At 41.3% G+C, this 20,112-nt stretch overlaps 1 protein-coding gene across 8 annotated transcripts in view; it reads right to left on the bottom strand.

Moving 5' to 3' along the window:
* MRPS5 (mitochondrial ribosomal protein S5) overlaps positions 1 to 20,112 on the bottom strand; it is a 63,025-nt gene that overhangs the window by 2,739 nt on the left and 40,174 nt on the right. For all 8 annotated transcript variants that reach the window (XM_054194733.1, XM_054194734.1, XM_054194735.1 and 5 more), the window contains exons 6-11: positions 16,291 to 16,381; positions 12,258 to 12,304; positions 11,086 to 11,143; positions 9,500 to 9,562; positions 3,282 to 3,418; positions 670 to 1,840 (exon numbers count right to left, since the gene is read on the bottom strand). In XM_054194733.1, coding sequence (XP_054050708.1) covers positions 1,616 to 1,840; positions 3,282 to 3,418; positions 9,500 to 9,562; positions 11,086 to 11,143; positions 12,258 to 12,304; positions 16,291 to 16,381 — 621 coding nt within the window. In that variant the 3' untranslated portion in view covers positions 670 to 1,615. The remainder of the gene's footprint in view (positions 1 to 669; positions 1,841 to 3,281; positions 3,419 to 9,499; positions 9,563 to 11,085; positions 11,144 to 12,257; positions 12,305 to 16,290; positions 16,382 to 20,112) is intronic.

Genomic DNA, 20,112 nt, shown 5'->3' with positions numbered 1-20,112 from the left:
CCTTTAGCCCAAGGTTTATTCGTTCTTGATTTTGCTCAACAGTGAGAGGCAAGCTAAACGTGAGCAGGCATTCTCAAACGGTGGTTGGATGTGCTGCTGACTAGGAAGTTTGCAAATGGAACACTTTGGAAAGGTGGATTTAGATTGAGCTGGCAAATAGGAACACAGCCTTCAGCTAACTGCTCAGCAGGCACGGCCTATGAATTAGAATGTTCATTACCAGAGTCAGATAAAACTCAATTAAGTTCACCATGCCTCTTTGTATATACGCAACTGCTGTCTTCAGAAACCTGCACTACGATCAATGCAAAATATTGCTCCTAAACGTCTTTAACATCAGAACTTCAAATGTAAATTCCCAGGCTGGTCTAGAAATAAAATGGGTGGTACAAGCACCTTTTGGCAAACAGAGAAATGCCACAACAAGCACTCACAGCACAGAAGTGAACTCCTGAATTGTTTTATAGCCTGGATCGCTCTAACACTTTGTGATAAAACATCGTTTGGGTTCGGTTCCACTGTCTCTTTTGCCATGCCCAAGACAAAAAAATGGAGTTGCCAGGTAGAACGTTATGTCCTAGCGTATGGATGCAGAGTCTGTTTATCTTCTGGTGGGACTTGGGTGATGGATCCTCCAACCAGTGAGCCCATCTAGCATCTGGCACGTACCTCTGTGCGCTTCAGCTGGAGATCGGCTACACGAAGGGGTTTAATCCATCTCCGGCTGGAGGCTGGTGTGTATCATGGACTTGCTTTTTCTCCTTTAATCCTCTGTCAGCTGCAGCACCTTCTGAGCTCTGGGGAGGGTCCAAGACTCTACTGTGCTCGGTACCAAACTGGCAGAAGATGAAGTTAAGTCTTATCCCAGCACACGTGCAGAGGAGAGTGCTGTAAGAAAGGCTGGACTGCAGGTTTTGGACTGGACCTCCAATGCCAGTCAAAACACTGCAATATCCCACAGGGGGCTGTGGGGTGGCTGTCCTCAGATATGTGGGCTCTGCCTCATTTGGGGAACCCCCCCACTTGCATGAACAGTGTTTGCACAACTCCAGCTGTTGCTCACCATCGCGCTACCCTCCTTACCCCCTGCCAGAAAGCACACAATTTCTACTGTCTGATTTCACAGTTCCCCCACCATAAGAAACGAACCTAGGCAGCGAGACAGAGAGTGCACACATCAACTCCCACTACTGCTGCTTGCTTCAAGATCTCCCAGACACTGGCATTTTGCAAAAAGACCCCACACTGAACTCATTCTGTGGATTCTTTATTGCTTTCACAATCTTATCTTTTCAGTAGTTTCCCGAGAGCCTGTGAAAAAAACACGGGATCTATTGATTAAACATCATCTTCAGGAATCGAGTAAATGCACGCTTGAAGACAAAGTCACATTCACTGGCTGTTTCCACCTGAACGTCCCTGGTCGAAAAGCCGTCAGAAGAATTGTGGGAAAGCAAACAGTGTTACTGAATAGTAGCAATGGGAGCAGCGATATGAATGGCATGAGAGCGCTACTGGTGCCCTCCTCTGAAATGTAAGCCTAGACAACCTGTCCATTTGGGCCGGGCTTTCCCAGTTGCATCTCTGAGCGGAAGAGACAGAGGGACCGAAGTTTTTACCATACTGTCCGTCTGACATTCACCCAGGGAGATTTCTTCATTCCCTGAGCTTCTTTCACATCACTCCACTCCAGCTTTGTGTCTGGAACCTCGTCTTCAGGCTCGGGATCCTCGCGGACATCCCCCTCAGGCAGTGCCACCACGATGGGCAGAGGGCCCTGCTCCTCCCGGAACTCCACTACATAGAGACTCTTCTGGTTCGCTAGCTGTTGGTGAGTCTCCTGGAGCAGGAAAGAGAAAAGACAATCAAAGCAATGATGCACAATGATGGTTCACTTCAGGTCAAATTCCACACGGTATATGGGGTAGGGAAAAATAAAGTCATTTACTAATAAACAGTTTAAACTGTGTAAAATAAATGACTCGTCAGTCTCGTGCTCATGGGTTTCAAATGAGCTAATTGCATAAGCAGCAGGAATTCAGGTAACTAGACTGGAAATATATTAGCATTACAATGTCATCCTAGAGGAATTTGCCTCTGGAAAGTATCTGGCCAGAAAAGGCACATGCTGCTAACAAGGACGCACGTTGGCATGTCAGTAACATGCAGTTTTTATGTCTTTCTATGGATACAAATTCTGCTTTGACAACAGTAAAGTGCTTATTACTGCCCTGACAGGTAATATTGGCTAATATAATCACACGAATTTAACATTATTTTCAACTATACCTCTTCCTCCTATACAAGTCGTTTTGTTAACACTCAGAATTTAGAGAATAAATGTCTACTGGGAACAGGAAATTTTTCCCATTCAGGGCAGTCAAGAACTCTACCAAGTGCACATCCCTCAAAGCAATAATCTATGCAGGCGGCCTTTTTTCCATTCTTCTGTTCATTCTGTGGAAGATTTCTCAGAGATAATGCATCGGAAATACATGAGAGACTTCCTCAAGTCTGATTAACCTCAGATACTGATAAGCATCTGTAACTATCTCATTAGGCAAAGAGGATCATAACCCCCTCCCAGGCTAAGCCGAGAAACTTGGCTAGGACAGGGCAACAGGTCTGACAACTACAGCTTTGCAGGGCTATATTGGGGATCTAAGCAGCTAAATCCCGGCAGCTACCAAGACTTCGTGACCAAATGAGATAACTAGGAATTTCCAAAGGCCTGACTCATCCTAACGCTGGTGTTCAAAGGAAGTCAGACGAAATGCTGCATGTTGCATCTTTCCATCAACCACAAACAGCTGGCTCGTCTCCATTGTGACACTTTGAGTTAGACAAAATGACACCACCTCCCTGATTTATTTCAGAGATCTTAATTATACCAGCGACAAAGGCAGCTGTGACGTTCAGTCCTTAGGCAATGAAAACTCAGAATGCAGACAAACACGCAGCAGCAACCAAAGCTGGGCCATGACTTCCTCTGCCCATTATTTTTTGAATGTCACCAAAAATACTACAAATGAAAGCCTAGAAATCCAGATCTCTCCTGGCGGCATTTGCCTGCGGAACAGGCACAGTTACATACAGCTGCTTCTGACTGGACAATTTCATACAGCTGCTGAGGAACTACTCACATGCTGATTTTGTTTTCTCTTTGGAAAAATAATTCTTTTTGAGCCTAGAATATAAACTGTTTGACCACAAAATATTACAATATCAATCCCGTTCTGTCGCCTGACCGAATGTATAGAATCGTGGAGAGTGCAATCTACCTGTTGTGTCAAGCCTTTAAAGAGAGCTCTGGTGATGTTAATCAAGTTTTTGGATCCAGAAACCTTGGCGTACATGTCTTTAATGCCAATTAGTTTGCAGATGGTGATGATTGCTCGGTGGCAATGAAGACCATACCCTGGGGGAAAAAAATACAAATTAGCGTTATGTGGTTATTCGTAAGCATACAACTTAGCTAAGGAAGAAGAGAGAACTAAGACCTCTTCTTTGCTGTTTTTGTTACCTAGCATGTGTTCTAACACATTATATCTTAAAAATGGCAAAACCGTTCTGGGAAGACCATTCTTCCCAGACTCACAGTCATGCTAATGTAAAGATCTTGGTTTTTTTTTTTTATACTAAATACACCCAACTTAACATACTCCAAAAACAAATGACAATGCCACCACCTATAAACTCTAAACATAAAAGCACAGAAAATGCAACCTGAAGAAATGGTTACTACCAGAGGTGAGGGCAGCATTCCTTAGAAGGACCGTTGGCAGCTTTAGAAGAATCTTCCACAAACATACCCCACAGCCCTGGCAACACTCCTCTCCCACTCAGCAGAAAAATAACACCCAAGTACTTCCCCAAACTAAAAAAATGTAAAATAATAATTTTAAAAAATTAGCAGAGAAGCAGGGCAACAAGTTCACTTAAAAGAGCATTAAAAGGAAGCCATTAAAGGGGAGAGGATCTAAATGTAACTGGATCCCGGCCAGGACTGTCTTTTCTAAAAAACGAAACTTACATCACTTCAGAACCAATCCCTTTGCAAATTCAGGTGACAAGCTGCTGAATGACAACTTCAGTAACTCCTAATGATGGCAAATCTGACTTTAAAGTCCTCGTTCACATACATGATGGAGGGATTTAAACTGGACTCCGAAGCTGAAGGGTTATCAAGCATTGGAACAGGCTGCCCAGGGAAGTGGTTGAATCACCAACCCTGGAGGTATTTAAAAGACATGTAGATGTGGTGCTGAGGGATGTGGTTTATAGTGGTGGTTCTGGCAGTGTTGGGTTAATGGTTGGACTCGATGATCTTAAAGGTCTCTTCCAACCTAGACGATTCTATGATTCTGTGCTCAAGCACTGCCATCCTTTGGGCTTCCTTCCAGAAGGACCCTGCACTAGAAGCAATGTCAGCATCTCTCATTCCCAGGGACATTGCTGCTGGATGAGGGGCGCACAGTGCCTTCCTACATCCTGAGCTTGTGCTCAAGACCTCTGTTGAACACAGAGCAGGCAGAGATATCAGGAAGGGAAGGAAAAGGGAAGTCCAAAGAAGCCTGTGGGCAATAATGCTCCAACAGAACAGTCCGGTCTAAACACAGAGCTGCTGGGAAAGGGTGAGTGCCCACTGACACTGGCGTCTCTTGCTGCTCACAGGCCTTTGGGTAGCCAAATAAAACCTACCACATTTTTATTTTATTCAGCTCTTGGTGGGCAAAGCTTTGAGCACGGAAAGTGGGACTGAAGCTGCTGCAAACCGAGGAAGGCGTCATTGCACCCACTTATGCCGAATTCACACCATGCAGTGGATCTCCAAAACGTGAGCCTGTTACTTGTCTCCTGATTTAGTCACCGCAGTTCACCAGCTTCACAGTCTATGCAAAATATAATAACCACCAGCCACGAGGTATGCTTTTCCCCTCCAGGTTACAAAAGCTAGCAGAATGCCGTGCACTATCCAGAGAGCGAGACAGCAGGGATTACCAAGGAACCGTGCAGAGATACCACCTCCTTTCTCCTGGCCCAGCAACTGGCATGAATTCACTTTGTTATTACATTAGCGGCACAACATGAAGAACAGGGAGTGGAAATAAAGCAGGTAACAGACTCCTCACAGTTAAAACTACATTGGAAAGAGCAAAACACTCTACGCTTGATTAAAAGAATTGCTTTTTCTAGAAATACAGAAAGAACAAATAAGCATTGTGACACTCATTTGCTTTCAACTCACTGTTCAAAGCGATAAGATCATCGCGAAAAGTTTGTCTGCGTGGTGTGGAAACCACAGGCCAAATTACAAAAGTTTGTCATGTAACAACTTGTAATTTGTAGGTGACTGGTGAGGAGAGACAAACTTCTTTCAAAATCCACAAACACAACAGAGGTTTGCATGTCATCCACATCCATCTCCATCATAGAGTGTTACATTAGCTCCAATGCATAATTATAGTACATTAGTGTTAATTGCAAATGGTTTCTTAGACTTGCTGATTTAATGAAGGAATTCTTTTTTTGAGGAGTCTAATTTTGCTCTCTCGTTCCCCAGAGAGATGTGTTTCATGTGGCCTAGCTCTATTAATCTTGAAAAATTGGTTTGTTATAGTTCTAATGTATCTTACTTAAAAGCTGAAAAGCCAGGTTATTGATTAGTCCACTCTGCGGGATACTCTTGCTGCTGAGCAAACGAGGAAAAAAACCTATCTATTCCAGTGCTGCATGTTTTATTGTGCCAGTAAGTCCCTTTTTCTTTCAACCTATAATTGGAAAAGAAACTATAACCATCCAAAGCCATTTGTTCTGCCATTTGAGAAAATACCGGTTTTTATGCTACAAGACGAAGTGAAGCTTTAGACGCAATTATATGTGAATGACCTCTGAGAGGCTGTTTGTCAAAGTTTCATTTTCAGCAACTTAAAAGCATTTAATTTCCGGTAGTTTTATGGTTGCTTTTGTCTCGTCTCATCTCAATGAGGTTTCTGCAGATTTGTTAATACGTGAAACTCAGAAGCCAGCAAACCAGTCCATCGGTCACTGAACAAAATTTATTCCTAACACAAAAGCAAATGATTCCACCTGCAAACTCCAGCTGCGGAGAAAAAGCTGTGCTCAGACATTTTTCCCTTGCCTGTGGCACCCACCCTGCCTTCCTGCAGTTAAATTCAATGAGGCCTATACAAGAGAGCAGGGGCATTTAAATTTTCTCATGCTGGAGAAGACAGAAACGTAAGCAAAAGTATTTAAAATGCATCCTTCCTATAACCTAAGACAATCTTCTGGGTAGCCACTAACAAGAGTTTGGAAATAGAACATCCACTTCGCATCCCCACTAAGGGACTACTCTGAGTGAAGTTCACATTCGGATGTTTGCGTTACATTGCTTTTTTAACTTGGATTTACACTTGCCTAATACGAAATCCTGACTGTACGATGAGGGTTTTCTCCACTTTGCAGGGATTGGGAATACATTCAAGAAAGGAACATTTAAGCGCAACAGTGACTTTACCTTTTCTACTAAAACATTAGGCTTTGTTGCGATCATTTGCTGAGGTAGCTGCCCGAGTCCTACCTGCAGGAACTGGAAATAAACTGCCAGCTGTAATTAGGCAAAGGGAGAGGCTTCAGCATACGTAACTGTACAGCTGTACTGCCATCAGCAAACAGAAGCAATCTTTTAGACTTTAAGGGAAGACAGTCTACATACGCCATGGTCTAATGTAAAAGCTATGAATAATTGTAATTTTTTTATACCTATTAATTACAGCTCTGTGCTGGGCTTCACAGCCGCATAAGTTTATTTGACAAACTGTTTTGCATTTCCCCTTATTAATTCACATTAGGAGCTAATTTACACTACCTACAGACGTATCAAGGCGGCTAGCAGAGTCCTCTCATGACTACTTTAATAGTAAAATCAAGTCAGAAATGAAGATTAAGAGATGTCCACACTCCAAAAGGTAGCATGTTCTGCAGCACGGATGAGCAATACCCCCAGCAGTTTCCAGCCAGCTGACACATGCCAGAAACAGGAGCGACGTGGAGTGGCGGCAAATATGAAGTCCAGAGCCTGCCTCAAGTTAAATTGTCAAAAGAGGGCTTGAGTGGGGTCACCTCCAGCATCTGCATGTAAGCGAGGAAGCGTCTGCAAGGTTTCGTTAATGGAAAAGTGCTTTCTGGGAAATCAGCATGCTGAGGTGCCTCTCTCAGGCCAGTGGGGTAATATTAATCATAAGGTGACCCTGATTGTTCTTGCTTCTCAGATTCATTAATGTAACACGTCAGCTGAGGTGGGAAGGTATGTCTTACTCTATGTTCCACTACAAGAAAATAATATCTACTGTGAACCCTCTTTTAGCATTTAACACTAACTGCATTATTTGTTTGCACGTGCACGGTCAGATGTGTAGTTCAGTTCTGCTACTGCTGCTCCGTGCATGTTTTTGCTTCATTATACTGAAGACTAACTTCAAGTTTCTTTTAAGTGGCTATCTTAAAAAGTATAGCCCAAATTACCCAATTTACCAATTCAAAAGCTCCTTAAATGCAGAAAAACTGCAGAAACGTAAATGACAGGACAGTCTGACTCCATACATGTTAACTTGTAAAGATTTTTCTAGTCACATGCTATCACTTTACTGTCACACTGATTAAAAAAAACCTCATCCCAGAATCAAAACGTCATCAAACAGAAATTGCGTTGAAGGTTCACAGCAATTTTGGATGTTTTCAAAGTACATTAGTAACTCTGAACATTAACAGTTAGATTCCCATATTACTAATGTGACAGTGCAGAACAAGAATATTAGATACACAAAATTAAATAGTATGTCCAAAGCATCAATGCTTCAGCTTACTCAAAGGCTGCAGAAATTGATGAATTAAATAGTTGAACGTGACAGTGTTCTGACTGGAAAATCATCCCAAGGTTCTGACTTATAAGCTAGTCATTAAATGCTCTTGCATTTTAGATCTTATCATAATGAAACTGAAGTGATTTACGAGTTAGCCCCATAAATGAATTCGTTTTCTATTTGTATATTAAAATTAGAGGACCAATTAAGGATGCTGAGTAGCAAACTAAATCTGTTTTCTACAGAACAGCAACTAAATTTATCTGTCCTGAAAGCAAAGTTAGGCTAAACAAGTCAAATCAAACCTTTGTACATAAAGGTCTAAATCAAAAGGTTCATGCAAAGAGATGACCTCATGTCATCACTGCAGGTCTGCAAAACAGAAAGACCCTAGAAGGTAAAATGAATCACACTGAAAACTGCAATGCATTAGAAATAAGCTAACCATTAGCTCCCCAAACTACCTCATGTGTTAAAACTTTTTTATGCTGCAATCCCTGAAGAACGCGGCAGCAGTTTACAAGGTTGCTCTGGATGTTTCCCTGTCACCGCAAATGACTGGCAAAGCACATATTGCAGCAGCTCTGAAGGTGAGGAAAAGGATAGCAGAAAGTCAGCAACGTGTCTTCAAAAGGTCAGTGTTCATGCGGAAGCTATTAGAGCCAGCGCACACACAACCAGGGGACAATGTGAGGTGGGCTGTGGACTTCTTCGAAGAAAAGCATGAAGGGAACAGTCATGGCCATCAATTTCCAGTCCGATGACAAAAATCTGTGCTGTGTCTTGCCGGTGCAGAACTGCTGACACTAGGCGTGATACAACTGGGAGGAAAGTGAAGAACAGCTTGCAAAGATGGAGAAATGAAAACACTGCTACTGTGTAACAATGACACGGTCTTTGTGCTGGTACAGTGCACCACAACAAGCCAGGGTAGATAATGCCTCTGGTTTCCACACTGGGAGCTCTTGATTTTAGGGAAAATAAATGGTCTCAGGGAAGCATCAGGCTGTGTGCTGTCCTGGCTCCAGCTCATGACCACAGGTAGTCCGAGGCAGTGGAGGGAGGGTATCTGCCCATGCCATCCCAGGGTGGGCTTAGGAGGGACAGGCACACAGATGCGGCTTGCACTCTCGTTCCCATTTGAAGCACTCCCACTACCGTGTACTAAACTACCCTTGAATCTTGTCTTAAAAACAGCGATTAAAAATCACTGCAAAATAATGGAACAAGCCTATCAGTTCTCCAAAGCATGCGTGGGGCATATGGTGGGAAGAAAAACCTGCATGGTTCTTCTAAAGGCCTTTGCCTCCAACATCTATGCTATTAGATTAGACTTTTCCACGCCTAGGTAATTTAGAGCAGAAAGAATTACACTTAGGAAGCATGAAAGAAAACAAGGAAGAGAGCTCCCACCAGTGTAAGAGGGTCAAACCCCAATTTACAATAACAAAGCCATGTCATCAATGGTAGGTATTTCTACTGAAAAATAATTCATCATCTTCAACATTTAAACATGGTAGACTAGCACCACATGATCCATCTCTGAAGTAAACAGACATTGCACAAATGTAAAATCAAATAAATACCGGTCAGTGATTAATAAAACTTCAATATTTCCAGGCAGCTTTAATTACCTTTGTTTTGCTTCTTCATGCGGATGGTTGTGCTTTTAAATTTCACTGTAATGTCATGGTAAACTGCAGGGGAGAAAAAAAACGCATTACAGCTAAATTCCTGCTTTTAGAAAAGCTTTATCTCAGCACACTTAAGGACTACCTTTCTTTTTCAGAACTGTGAACGGGAAGTTGGTTTTACTCTCCTCTGAGTTCTTTAAAGGGAAGGGTTAATTTAGGTAAATTTCTGGACTGGATTAGGAATGTTTCCACATCTGCGAATGCTGTGTTACTACTGTATACAAAACCAAGCTTCACTTGAGAAATATGAAGTGTGCCTCTAATGATCCTCAGTTAGCTTTGAAGTGAGCTCACGTGATACAATTTAACCCTCTTCCTCATACTCAGGTTTTTCTAATAATTCAGCTTTTAACCTAAGATTTCCCCATAGGCTTCAGCGTTCTTGGATTTTCCATACAGAATATTTACCATTACAGTCTCCCTGCTTCTCTCTGCTTCAAAAGGAACCCCAAACTCTCATCCTTGGGTGAGTGGCTGTTAAACACATCTGATTCAGTGGCTCAGTCTCTGCACAGCGGGTTCTAGCACTGCGGTCAAGATGGCTTGGAGAGCACCTCTACGTTAAGTAGGAGGGAAAGCACGGGGGAAACACCACCCAGTTTTTAATCAAATCCCCAATCTGTTAGTGTGAAATAATAACGCTCAAGGAATAGGCTCACAAGGATAACTGCAGTTTTGTATTTGTAAGCTGAAGCTTTAGTATACTGAATATTTATCTACATAATGCCTTGGTTAAATATTCATAGACTCAGTAAGGTACTATTTTTCAAATTTTTTCTGAAAGATAACTCAATATTTGCTCTACTGGTACCACATCTGACGTCAGAGAAGATTTGTATGGTATTAAATGGAATTAACAAAAAGCTACCATGAAACGTCAGACTGACTTCTCCAGCCCACGTTCTCCCCAGCTGCTGAGCTCTGTCATCTTACACGGACTGAGTCAACAGGGAACCTTCTCTGACACTCAAAGGGGAAAAGCACAGAGGAGCTCACTGCGGAGAAGAGATATCCAGCCAGTGTCTGACTTCCTTAACTCTCATCTTGCTACTACCCCCTTCCCCTGCCCCCATTTTTAAAGAGCCTTAAATACTATGCATAAAGCATGCAAATTTTAAACATGCAAAGGCAGGAGACAAATCTCTCAATAGTTTAACAACATCTTGTATTATGGAATCGTAACTTTTCTTTGTGACTTTCCTACAACTGTTGATACAAACCTGAATGAAAGTAAAGAGTAAACCACATATTCATTCCAGGTAACGGCAACTTAATTTTACCCAGGGACTGCCAGACTCTGTACTCTGACATTAGCACTGTCTGGCTAGAATAGGCTGGGGCTAAGATTTCATACAGCAATGCCGAAGAAACAAAATAAGGCACAAAGAGTAATAATACAATGCAACAGATCAGTAAGGTTTTGGTTAACATCTTTTTATGCTTTGTAACTAGTTGCAACCACTTCTTGTTGGTATATTCAGTATATATTGAAAGTTAAAGGAGTCTAAAAATATCACAATACTTACTTGTGTGGTTCTGATACGTCTCTATAAAATGTAAGCAGTGTATCGCTTTATTCTTTGCCTAAGGAATAAAAGCAGAAAACATTTTTTCTTGAATTTTTCTGCAAAAGATTTGAAATTTACCATTGTTCAGGTAACTAGACAGAACAAAGCAAGAAAGAAAACTTAGAAAAACAGGTTTGCCACATCTAAACGATTTACTTCGTGGAAACTAAAATGTTCTCTTTAAAGAACCACTTTCTCCTAACAGACTAAATATTTTAAAAGATTTCTCTAATATGGTAACAACTTTATAGAACTTTGTGTACTTTAGCATTACTACTTGGATAGATTAGTTGAACATTACAACAAAACATAGATTAACGTATATGTACAAGTAACATTTTGAAGTCTAAACAGGAGCCTTAATAAGGTCATTATGCATTTGTAAGAGAAAAATTCCTACGCACTAACTGTATAAGCAGGTTGTATGCTATATAGATATTGGAAACAAGTGAGCAAGAGGCGACAGGTATAGGCCATAGAAAAGGGAGTAGAAAGAAAATAAAGAGTGCATTAACAGAATGTCATTGCATGGCAACCTCATTATCCATGTCCAAAGAAGAGCAATGATACTGGTGAAGGGTCTAGAGAACAAGTCCTGTGAGGGAGCTGGGGGTGTTCAGCCTGGAGAAAAGGAGGCTGAGGGGAGACCTTATCGCTCTCTACAGCTACCTGAAAGGAGGCTGTAGCCAGGTGGGGGTCGGTCTCTTCTCCCAAGCAACAGGTGACATGACAAGAGAAAACAGCCTCAAATTGTGCCAGGGGAGGTTTAGGATGGATATTAGGATATTTCTTCACCGAAACGGTTGTCAAGCACTGGAACAGGCTCCATATTCGTGGAGTCATCATCCCTGGAGGTATTTAAAATTAGTGTAGATGTAGTGCTGAGAGACATGGTTTAGCAGCAGCTTGTCAGTGTTAGGCTACTGGTTGGACTTGATAATCTTAAAGGTCCCTTCCAACCTAAGTGATTCTATGACTATTTGTATCAAGATGGGCAAATCATATACATGGACTCACTTCTTTGATTAGGCTACAAAAGATATTGATTATTTAAAAAAAAAAAAAAGAAAAAATGCAGGTACGCATTATTTACACTTGTCATCAAGCAACAAATAATTCAATCAACATACTTTCCGTAAAGCATTCATCCTGTCACCTGCTTTCCCCATTGCAAAACCTGCAAGACAAAAAAAGAGTCATTTTATTACCGAGAAACACATGAGGCAGGGCCTTCAGAAAGCAAAGGGGGGAAAAACAGAGAACTTCACAAAGTCCTTTAAGTTACCTGTTACTTCCACAGATCACACTCAGAAAATGGTCCAGAGGAAAACACAGAATCCACAGAAAGTAAGTTTAGGAATTATAAACACCTAAACAACTGGATGTCAATTGCTTGTTGTCAAATGAAAACAAATAAGGCTTAAGTTATTTCTTTTGTGTATTTGTCCAAACAATTGAATAGTGTGACTGCTTCACCCCAAAAAAGTCCTGTCTTCTGCTTAGAAAGAAAGAAGGGAAGGAAAGGGAAGCTGATGCAGATATATCAACTACGTCTGTACAGAGTAGCTGTACAGGAGACTGGGTTTCTATTAGTGAAATAGAGAATGTGAAAACCAGGTTTAAGAGAATAGTGCCTTTGCAAAAAATGCATGCCTGTAGAACAGAGAAAAAAACCAGACTGCCAGTTTACAAACAGCTACCTAATTCTCTCTGCACCCTCAGAACTACTCCTGTTTACCAGGTGAACTGTGGTAGCGATGAAGGGATTTCACAGCAGTCTCAGAGAAGTTGCAGTCAGCTCAGAGCAGGACACCAAATCAAATGACTGCATGGAATGAATAAGGGGACGTGACGACTGTTTTTAAAAACTCTGCAGTCCAACGATGTCAAGGTAAAAACCATTTAACTTCAAATCAGCCGATCTAGCTTTTTTTGTCCTTTGATGTTGCTGTTGTGTCAAGTAGGATTACCTGTATCCAAAAAGCCTAATCCAAAAATCAATGGGATTGGAACCCATCGGCTGACACTGACTCACTGATTTCATGCAGACACTACAGGAGAAATGGGCTGAAAGGGGTCTAGCAAAGAAATACCATTCTGCGTGTTGTGGTGCTACAAGCAAAGAGGACACGACTGCAAGCCTGGAGCCTGCTGTGGAAGCAGCGGACAGCCAAGGGTAGTGTCCGCTATCAGCTGCCTCCTGAGGCAGCTCTCCCTGCGCACACACCAACCACGCAGAGGTCCTGCACAAGAAAACGCAAGGAAACTGTGCTGTTCTTTCAAACGCACACACAGAGCACAATAGCAGTGCAATAATGCTGTGAAGTCACACAATAGATTAGAAAATGCCAAAACCAAAGTCACCCGGGCAACCTCAATTCAATCATTCAGCACATATTGATTAAAGTGATAACATGTTTCATGAAAAAGCTTTTCAAAGAAGAGGTAGGAAGAATTTTTTTCAGAGTAACATATCTTTCTGCTGGAGAACCACACCTGAAAATTTATATATAAATTTTCCTCCCCTCCAAACTGCAATTAAAATTCAGCTTGAGGCACACATCTGGACTTGAATCTTTCACATAAATGAAGTTCTGCAAAACTGTAGCTGACTGGAAATACAGTTGTCTTATTAAAGCTCCCACATACATCCCATCATCAGAGATATCTATTCAGCTCGTAATAAAAGCAGACTATTTACATCAAAAAGGCGGATGTTCTGCATATATATTGAAAGCAAGATTTTCTTTACTAGAGTTATATATCAATGCAACTGCAATTTCCTGTACTCTGCCACCAATATAATACATGCCATATTTCTACCTCCTGATAGAGGTAGGAATCCTCTATTATTTGGATTATACTATTTGGTTTGTTTACTTCACAGCTATTTACTTTGTATTTTTTCAGCTGATTCTTCTTTTAATTCTGCTCAGCTGTCTTATCTCTAAGACCATTCGAGGTCTAAGGGGAATTTTAATGCACGTCAGTTTATATCCACAAAAGAATGCATGAAAACCGTCTCCTTATGGAGAAAAAACTAAGCACGTTCAAGGGTGCTTCTTAAATAAAACATCCTGCAGCAAAAAAAAGATATCTTTAACTCCCCGTATTTGAAAACGGAGGTAAAGATAAACGCTATTTCCTCAATAACAGAACTAGAAACCTGGAACAAACTCATTGCTGTACAGGGTGGTTGCATAGTTCCTTTACGGATGCCTTTACGATGCCTTTAAGTGGCATTAGCATTGTCTTGGAATCTGACTCATCCCAAAAGTTGGCTACCAAAAGCAAAGCGTGTACCGTCAAATGAAGGATGGCCAATAATTTTTGTAACTGACAAAGTGAAACAGAAAATCCTTAAAAGAAAACATACTTTTCTGGGAATATCTGCTAGCCTTTACAGATTTTTTTAAGATGACAGTGACAGTTTTGGGTTTCGTTTTTCTTTTTCAAAAAGACAGTGACAACCACATCATGGAATGTCTCCTTTTGCTTTACCAATATGTAATATGGTTAAGTATTAAATATCCGATATATAAAGAACTGGCTATACCATTGCATTGAAGTACTAACATGTGCTTGTCAGACTTGTCTGGCCTTGTCCATTTTCTTTTGGTTGGCTGGTTGGTTGTTATTTTTTTTAAATGGGACCTGATCATTTAGAAAATTTGCACACAGAACACAGAAACTCCTTCAGCCTTTTCTACGCTGAGCTGCCCATCAACAGCAATAACTGATGCAACTAAGAATTTCTCTTGCAACTTTTTACTTTGCACACAACCCTGTAAAAAGCTGCAGTAGAGTGAATTCTTTTTTTTTGTAAAGACCAATTCTGACCAACTCAAAGGCTCTTCTGTCCACGACTGCCAAGCACTTCACTTGAAGAAAGAACTGTCATTACTTACTGCAGCATCTTCCAAACTTCTGAGGAGAGAAACATGGCGCAACATGCATCTATGTCTTTGCTGTGAGTGATCTTCCAAACATAGGAAGCAGTACCATGGTATCAGCTGGGATCCAGGGCTAGTTAATCCAAGATAGATGCTGCACTGAGGTGTTTTGATTGCTTCTAGAAATAGCTTGGTCATCACTATCCTGGATGCACAACTGTGCTTAGAGTTCCCTTGCAAGGAAATCACAACTAAACTGAATGCCTCTGAACAGCATTCTTTTCTTTCTTGGCAAAGACTGGGGAAAGGAAAAAGGTCTCTTTTCACAGCTTTTATTAGAAGACCCTTCATAATTTTACGTTTCTTTTGATTTGTCCTATTTGCTTCATGCCATAGACAGCATTTCTATGGTTAAACTTCAATTTGCTTGCTGAAGAGACCATTATAAAGACTCTTAATGGAAAAAGCCTACAAATGGGTTAAACCACAGATCACTGAAGTTACTATGAGATCAGACTCAAAGGGCCCCGAGTATTCTATTTTTCCTTAAAAGTGTAAATATAGTATTTGCAGGAAGCCCATAAAGTGGAATTTTTTTTGTGATTAAAATTATAAAATTTTATGATTTTTTAAAATGATTTTATTATGATAAAATAAGAAAGCTTCCTAAAGAGGCTGAATCAGAAGGAAATTCCCATACAATTCCAGGCACCTTTTGCAGGTGCCTGATTCTTTTCTTTGACTTGAGAGCAAACAATTACACTCTGCAGTTAGGCGCCTAAGGCTAGGTGACATAAATGCAGATATGCATGGCTGAACGCTTTGAGGCTTTGATTTTTTTTAAAACCATAAACAGTACGTACAGCAAAAAGAAACTGTACAGGAAAGAACAAATCATCCCTTCTGGTAGGATCTACTGGTAGGTAGTTCTATCGCTCTAGAGTTAAATAAAAAATGTTTTTACCACTGGATAATATAAGCTCCAAACCTATCACATATTACCAATTTTGTGAATTTCTTTTTCTTACGCAAAACAAAGTGTCCAAATGAACACATGCATAGTTTGATTATAAAGCTTACTTTTATAGATGAAACTCAAAGTTCTTACAGGTATTTCAGTATTGCCCAGTGGAAAAAAGGGTAAATTTTCTTTTCCTTTTTTTTTGTTTTTGAAAGTATAAAAAAATGCTTTGAAATCACCATACCTCCCGAAGTCCTATTACAAACAATGATTAATTTGGCATCTTTTACATACAGTAAACGCACATACCTGCAGCCCCTTTACCATTTCCAATAGCCACTAAGGCACGTACTGATTTTTTTCTGCCTTCCTTGGCCTTCATACAAAACACATTTTTCACCTGAAGAAAAAAAACACAAAGCATCTTGTTATGGCATTATGGTTAGCACTCTGGAAATCTAAATTTGCTTCTGCATCTGCTACAGACTCCGCTACGTGACTAAAGGCAAGTCACTGCTTTATAGTCTCCTGCCTTAAATGGTCTAATAGATCACCTGAGATCCTTTGTCCATCTGGCTCCTGTTCTAGCTTCCTTGGTTTTGTTTATATATTAAAATATATGTTTATTTAAATACAGACATATGTTTTAATATATAGTTTTAACACTATATAATTTATAAGCTATATAAGAATATAATATAAAATATAGTATATATAAATATACATATAAAATAACATAGTGGATATTGCTTGACTGTGTTAATATCGGTGTCTCAGAATTACCAGTCAAAAGATACAATTTACTTCATGGTTCCTTTCTCCCCTTCCTCTCGAACGCACCAGGGTCTACATTCATGAAGCCTCAATGTGATTTCCATAAATTATAATAACAGTTAAATTAAACATGCATTGTTAATTCATGAATTAAGCAGTGCTCCCCCCTTTCCCCTATATGCAATTCTTCAGTTAGCTAGTCTGGTTGTAGCACTATACATCTGAAAATATACTGTTCTATAACAGACTATATCTAAAATATACTATCCTAAAATACTTGGTCATGGCTTAAACATTCTTACTGAAATTCACAAACAAAAAAAAAAAACCCAAACCAGCCCTTAAAAATTCCACTGACATCACTAGGTACAGATTAGGAATGAGCGCTGCTGAAAAATTCCACCTTGCTTTCATTAGAATAAAGATGCTGTTAAATTCAAAATGCATTCTAGAGAGCATTTTGAAGAAATATCAGCTTTGCTAATTGCTTATTCCAAGCTATTTTTCTTTCTGCGATCTTGGTGCTTACAAGAACAAGCTAAAAAACCAAGCCCCTGGAGATGAAAGTGCCTGTGGAAATAGTCTATTTGCAGAAAATGCAAAATAACGACAAAAGAAAGAAAGAAAAGAGAGATGAAGCAGAGCGATCTCTCCAGGAGCATCAAGAGCATACTATTTTTGCTTTGCATATACTTTTGCCAATCTAAATAAGTACTTGAACAAAAAAAGAAGTTGGCATGCGTATTGTCAAAAATAAAGGATGTGATGTTTGTAGAATCTACTCGAAAATTATTCTTCTCCCTCTCCAGAAGGTGGCAATGAAGACCTAGGCCATGAGCTTCTCCAGAAGCCTTCCTAAAACTGCACTTGTCAGCTGTTTTTGAGCAGCTCGGAAGGAAAATGTGTTCAGTCACCCATCACAACCAGCGCTATTGCATTTCTCCTCAAACGCCGCGAAGGCTGTTCAAGCTTGACAATGTGCACAGGCAGCCATGGCTGCTGGAACAACGGTGTCCTCAGATCCTCCCCACTGCAGCCCGGCGCCTCCTCGCATCAAAGCAAGCGGAGCTCTTCAGGGTCACGCTCAGCAACTCTGCCCTTCCGTCTTGGATATACAGCACGCAGCCGAAAAGCCTACTGTTAAACTGCGCTGGAATTAATTAACACACAATGAACAACGTGCCACTTTCGAAACAGCACGACCTCTGAAAAGTGACTGAAACTAAGGCACAATTACGCCTACTTACTAAATAGCCACTCAAGCCAGATTTGAAGGCAGTTTTTAAAATTTGAAAACAGATGCTCAACCTTAATCACAGCGTACCGCAAACTGACTCTCTCCCTGCACCCATTCCCCAGTGGTGATAATGCAAATTCAGCTTGCTTTCGAGAGCCGAAGGAAGAACAGCATCTCCCAAATACAAAATGAAACCACCGTAAACTTATTATCACAAGGAGAAACGGCAAGCAACAGGTTCAAAGGTGGAGTTGAAAGTCTAGAAATAGGCTCCAGTCAGAGATGGGCTGCTAAAGGCTGTTGTGATTTCAAGTACTTTATCAACTGTTGCACTGTTAGACGAAGGTAAACACCCAACACTTCCCTAGAAGTTTTGTTCTTGTAAAAGCAGAATGAAGGACAGGCCAAGCACTTAGTCCCTGCAGACCACACACACACACACGCAACAAAGAGTGAGGTAAGACAGAAATATAATTACGAAAGGATTTAATAAGAAGATAGGCTGTGGTGATCGGGTGCAGGGCTCAGACAAACATATGGTGTGGCCCCATCTCAAATGCAGCCAGCCCCTTTTTATACAACTCCCTTCCCTCTATTCCCTCTATTCCTCCCCAGCCCCGTCTGCTGCACATTCCTCCACCAGTTCGCGCAGTTTCAGTGTCACCCCTCCAACATCCTGGACCCTCAGGTTTGCGTCCTTATCAGCTGCAAAGCACTGGTTTGCCTGCAGCTTTTTGATAGCCCACCAGTGAGTGTGACCAACAAGGTTTGTTCCATTTCTTTGCGTCCATTACTTCTGTCTGTCAGGTTTGGGTCTCCATATATTTTGCTTACAGCTGTCCCCTTTTCCTTAATATCTCACTGGATATGAAGGAAATATCCTTTCCTTAATCTATCAGATAATCTTAATGAAATAAACATTCTCACATTCTACATACCCTGACCAATTAGTGTGGCTGACCAGATTTGGTTCTCATTACCACCAGCTTCATAGTCTGTTGGTCAGGATTGTGTCTCTGTATGTTCTTTCACAGCTTCTCCCTTATTATTCTCTTTTTACATTGAGAAGGTCCTTAACCATGCACCTTTAAAGGAGGAGATGCTCTCTACATCCACGTACCCTCAGAGAAAGCTGGGAATGCAATCCCAGTGAGCACAGACATAAACACACCTATACAACACATATATGCATATAGACACAGCAAGCCCCGCGGATCAACACAAACACAAACGAACAACACTCACACAAACACAAACAGCGCTAATAGCCTCATCCTGCTCGTCTCTGGCTGATCAGGGTGAAGGTCCATTAGTGGGAAATATTTATACTCCAGTTGCTGGTGTATATACTTAGACCCCCTCCCATCCATGCACATGCACACAGTAAGCAAGAGCCCCTAGCCCAAGAAAATAGTTAGAAATTGAGTTTAATAAGAAGTCAGGACGGACAGCACTGATCAGACACAGGTCATGGTGAGACAAGCATACTGACCAGCCCTGCTTACATGTGAGCCACCCTTTCTATCCCCTTATCCCTCTATTTTGCCCACACTTATTCCTCCCCAAATCACCTACGTCCCGCCCTTTGCTCTCCCTTTGGTTCCTGCCCTAGCCATCCCGTCAGTCTGGTGTAACACTGAAATGCTCTTCCCCTGCGCTCCATGATTCATCCCCTACCCCTTGGCAGTAACCCCCCTCAGACCTGGACCATGGTGCTGAGGCTATCCCAGTACAGCCCCAGGAGGAGCAAAACAGGGTGTCTTTTTCTCCGACTCTGTAATTGGGGTTCCCCTGCCTGCCTCTGTGCTCCTCTGGTCTGTGCAGACGAGCCACTGATGCGGTTATGGCTCTCCTGCAATGGTCCTGGGAGAAGCACTGGCGGGGTGTTATTGCAGTTCCTCTACCTCCCAGTGCCTCCGCGCTCCTTTGTGTGTGGGCAGACAGGCCTTTTATCACATTCCCTAACAGTCAGTACTTGCTCCAACTTGGCCTTCAGTAGAATAAATAGAGTACTTCTCTTTCGAAGAATTTGATTCGGTAGCTATAACCTCTGAGAAGCAGGAAGATTAGCCGTCCTGTTCACAGTGCATCCAGCCCCCAAGGACACAGCAAGTGGAGAA

Source organism: Rissa tridactyla, chromosome 3, assembly GCF_028500815.1.
Source record: "Rissa tridactyla isolate bRisTri1 chromosome 3, bRisTri1.patW.cur.20221130, whole genome shotgun sequence".
In the NCBI taxonomy this organism is placed as follows: Eukaryota; Metazoa; Chordata; class Aves; order Charadriiformes; family Laridae; genus Rissa; species Rissa tridactyla.
This window is presented reverse-complemented; position numbering and strand designations above follow the sequence as displayed.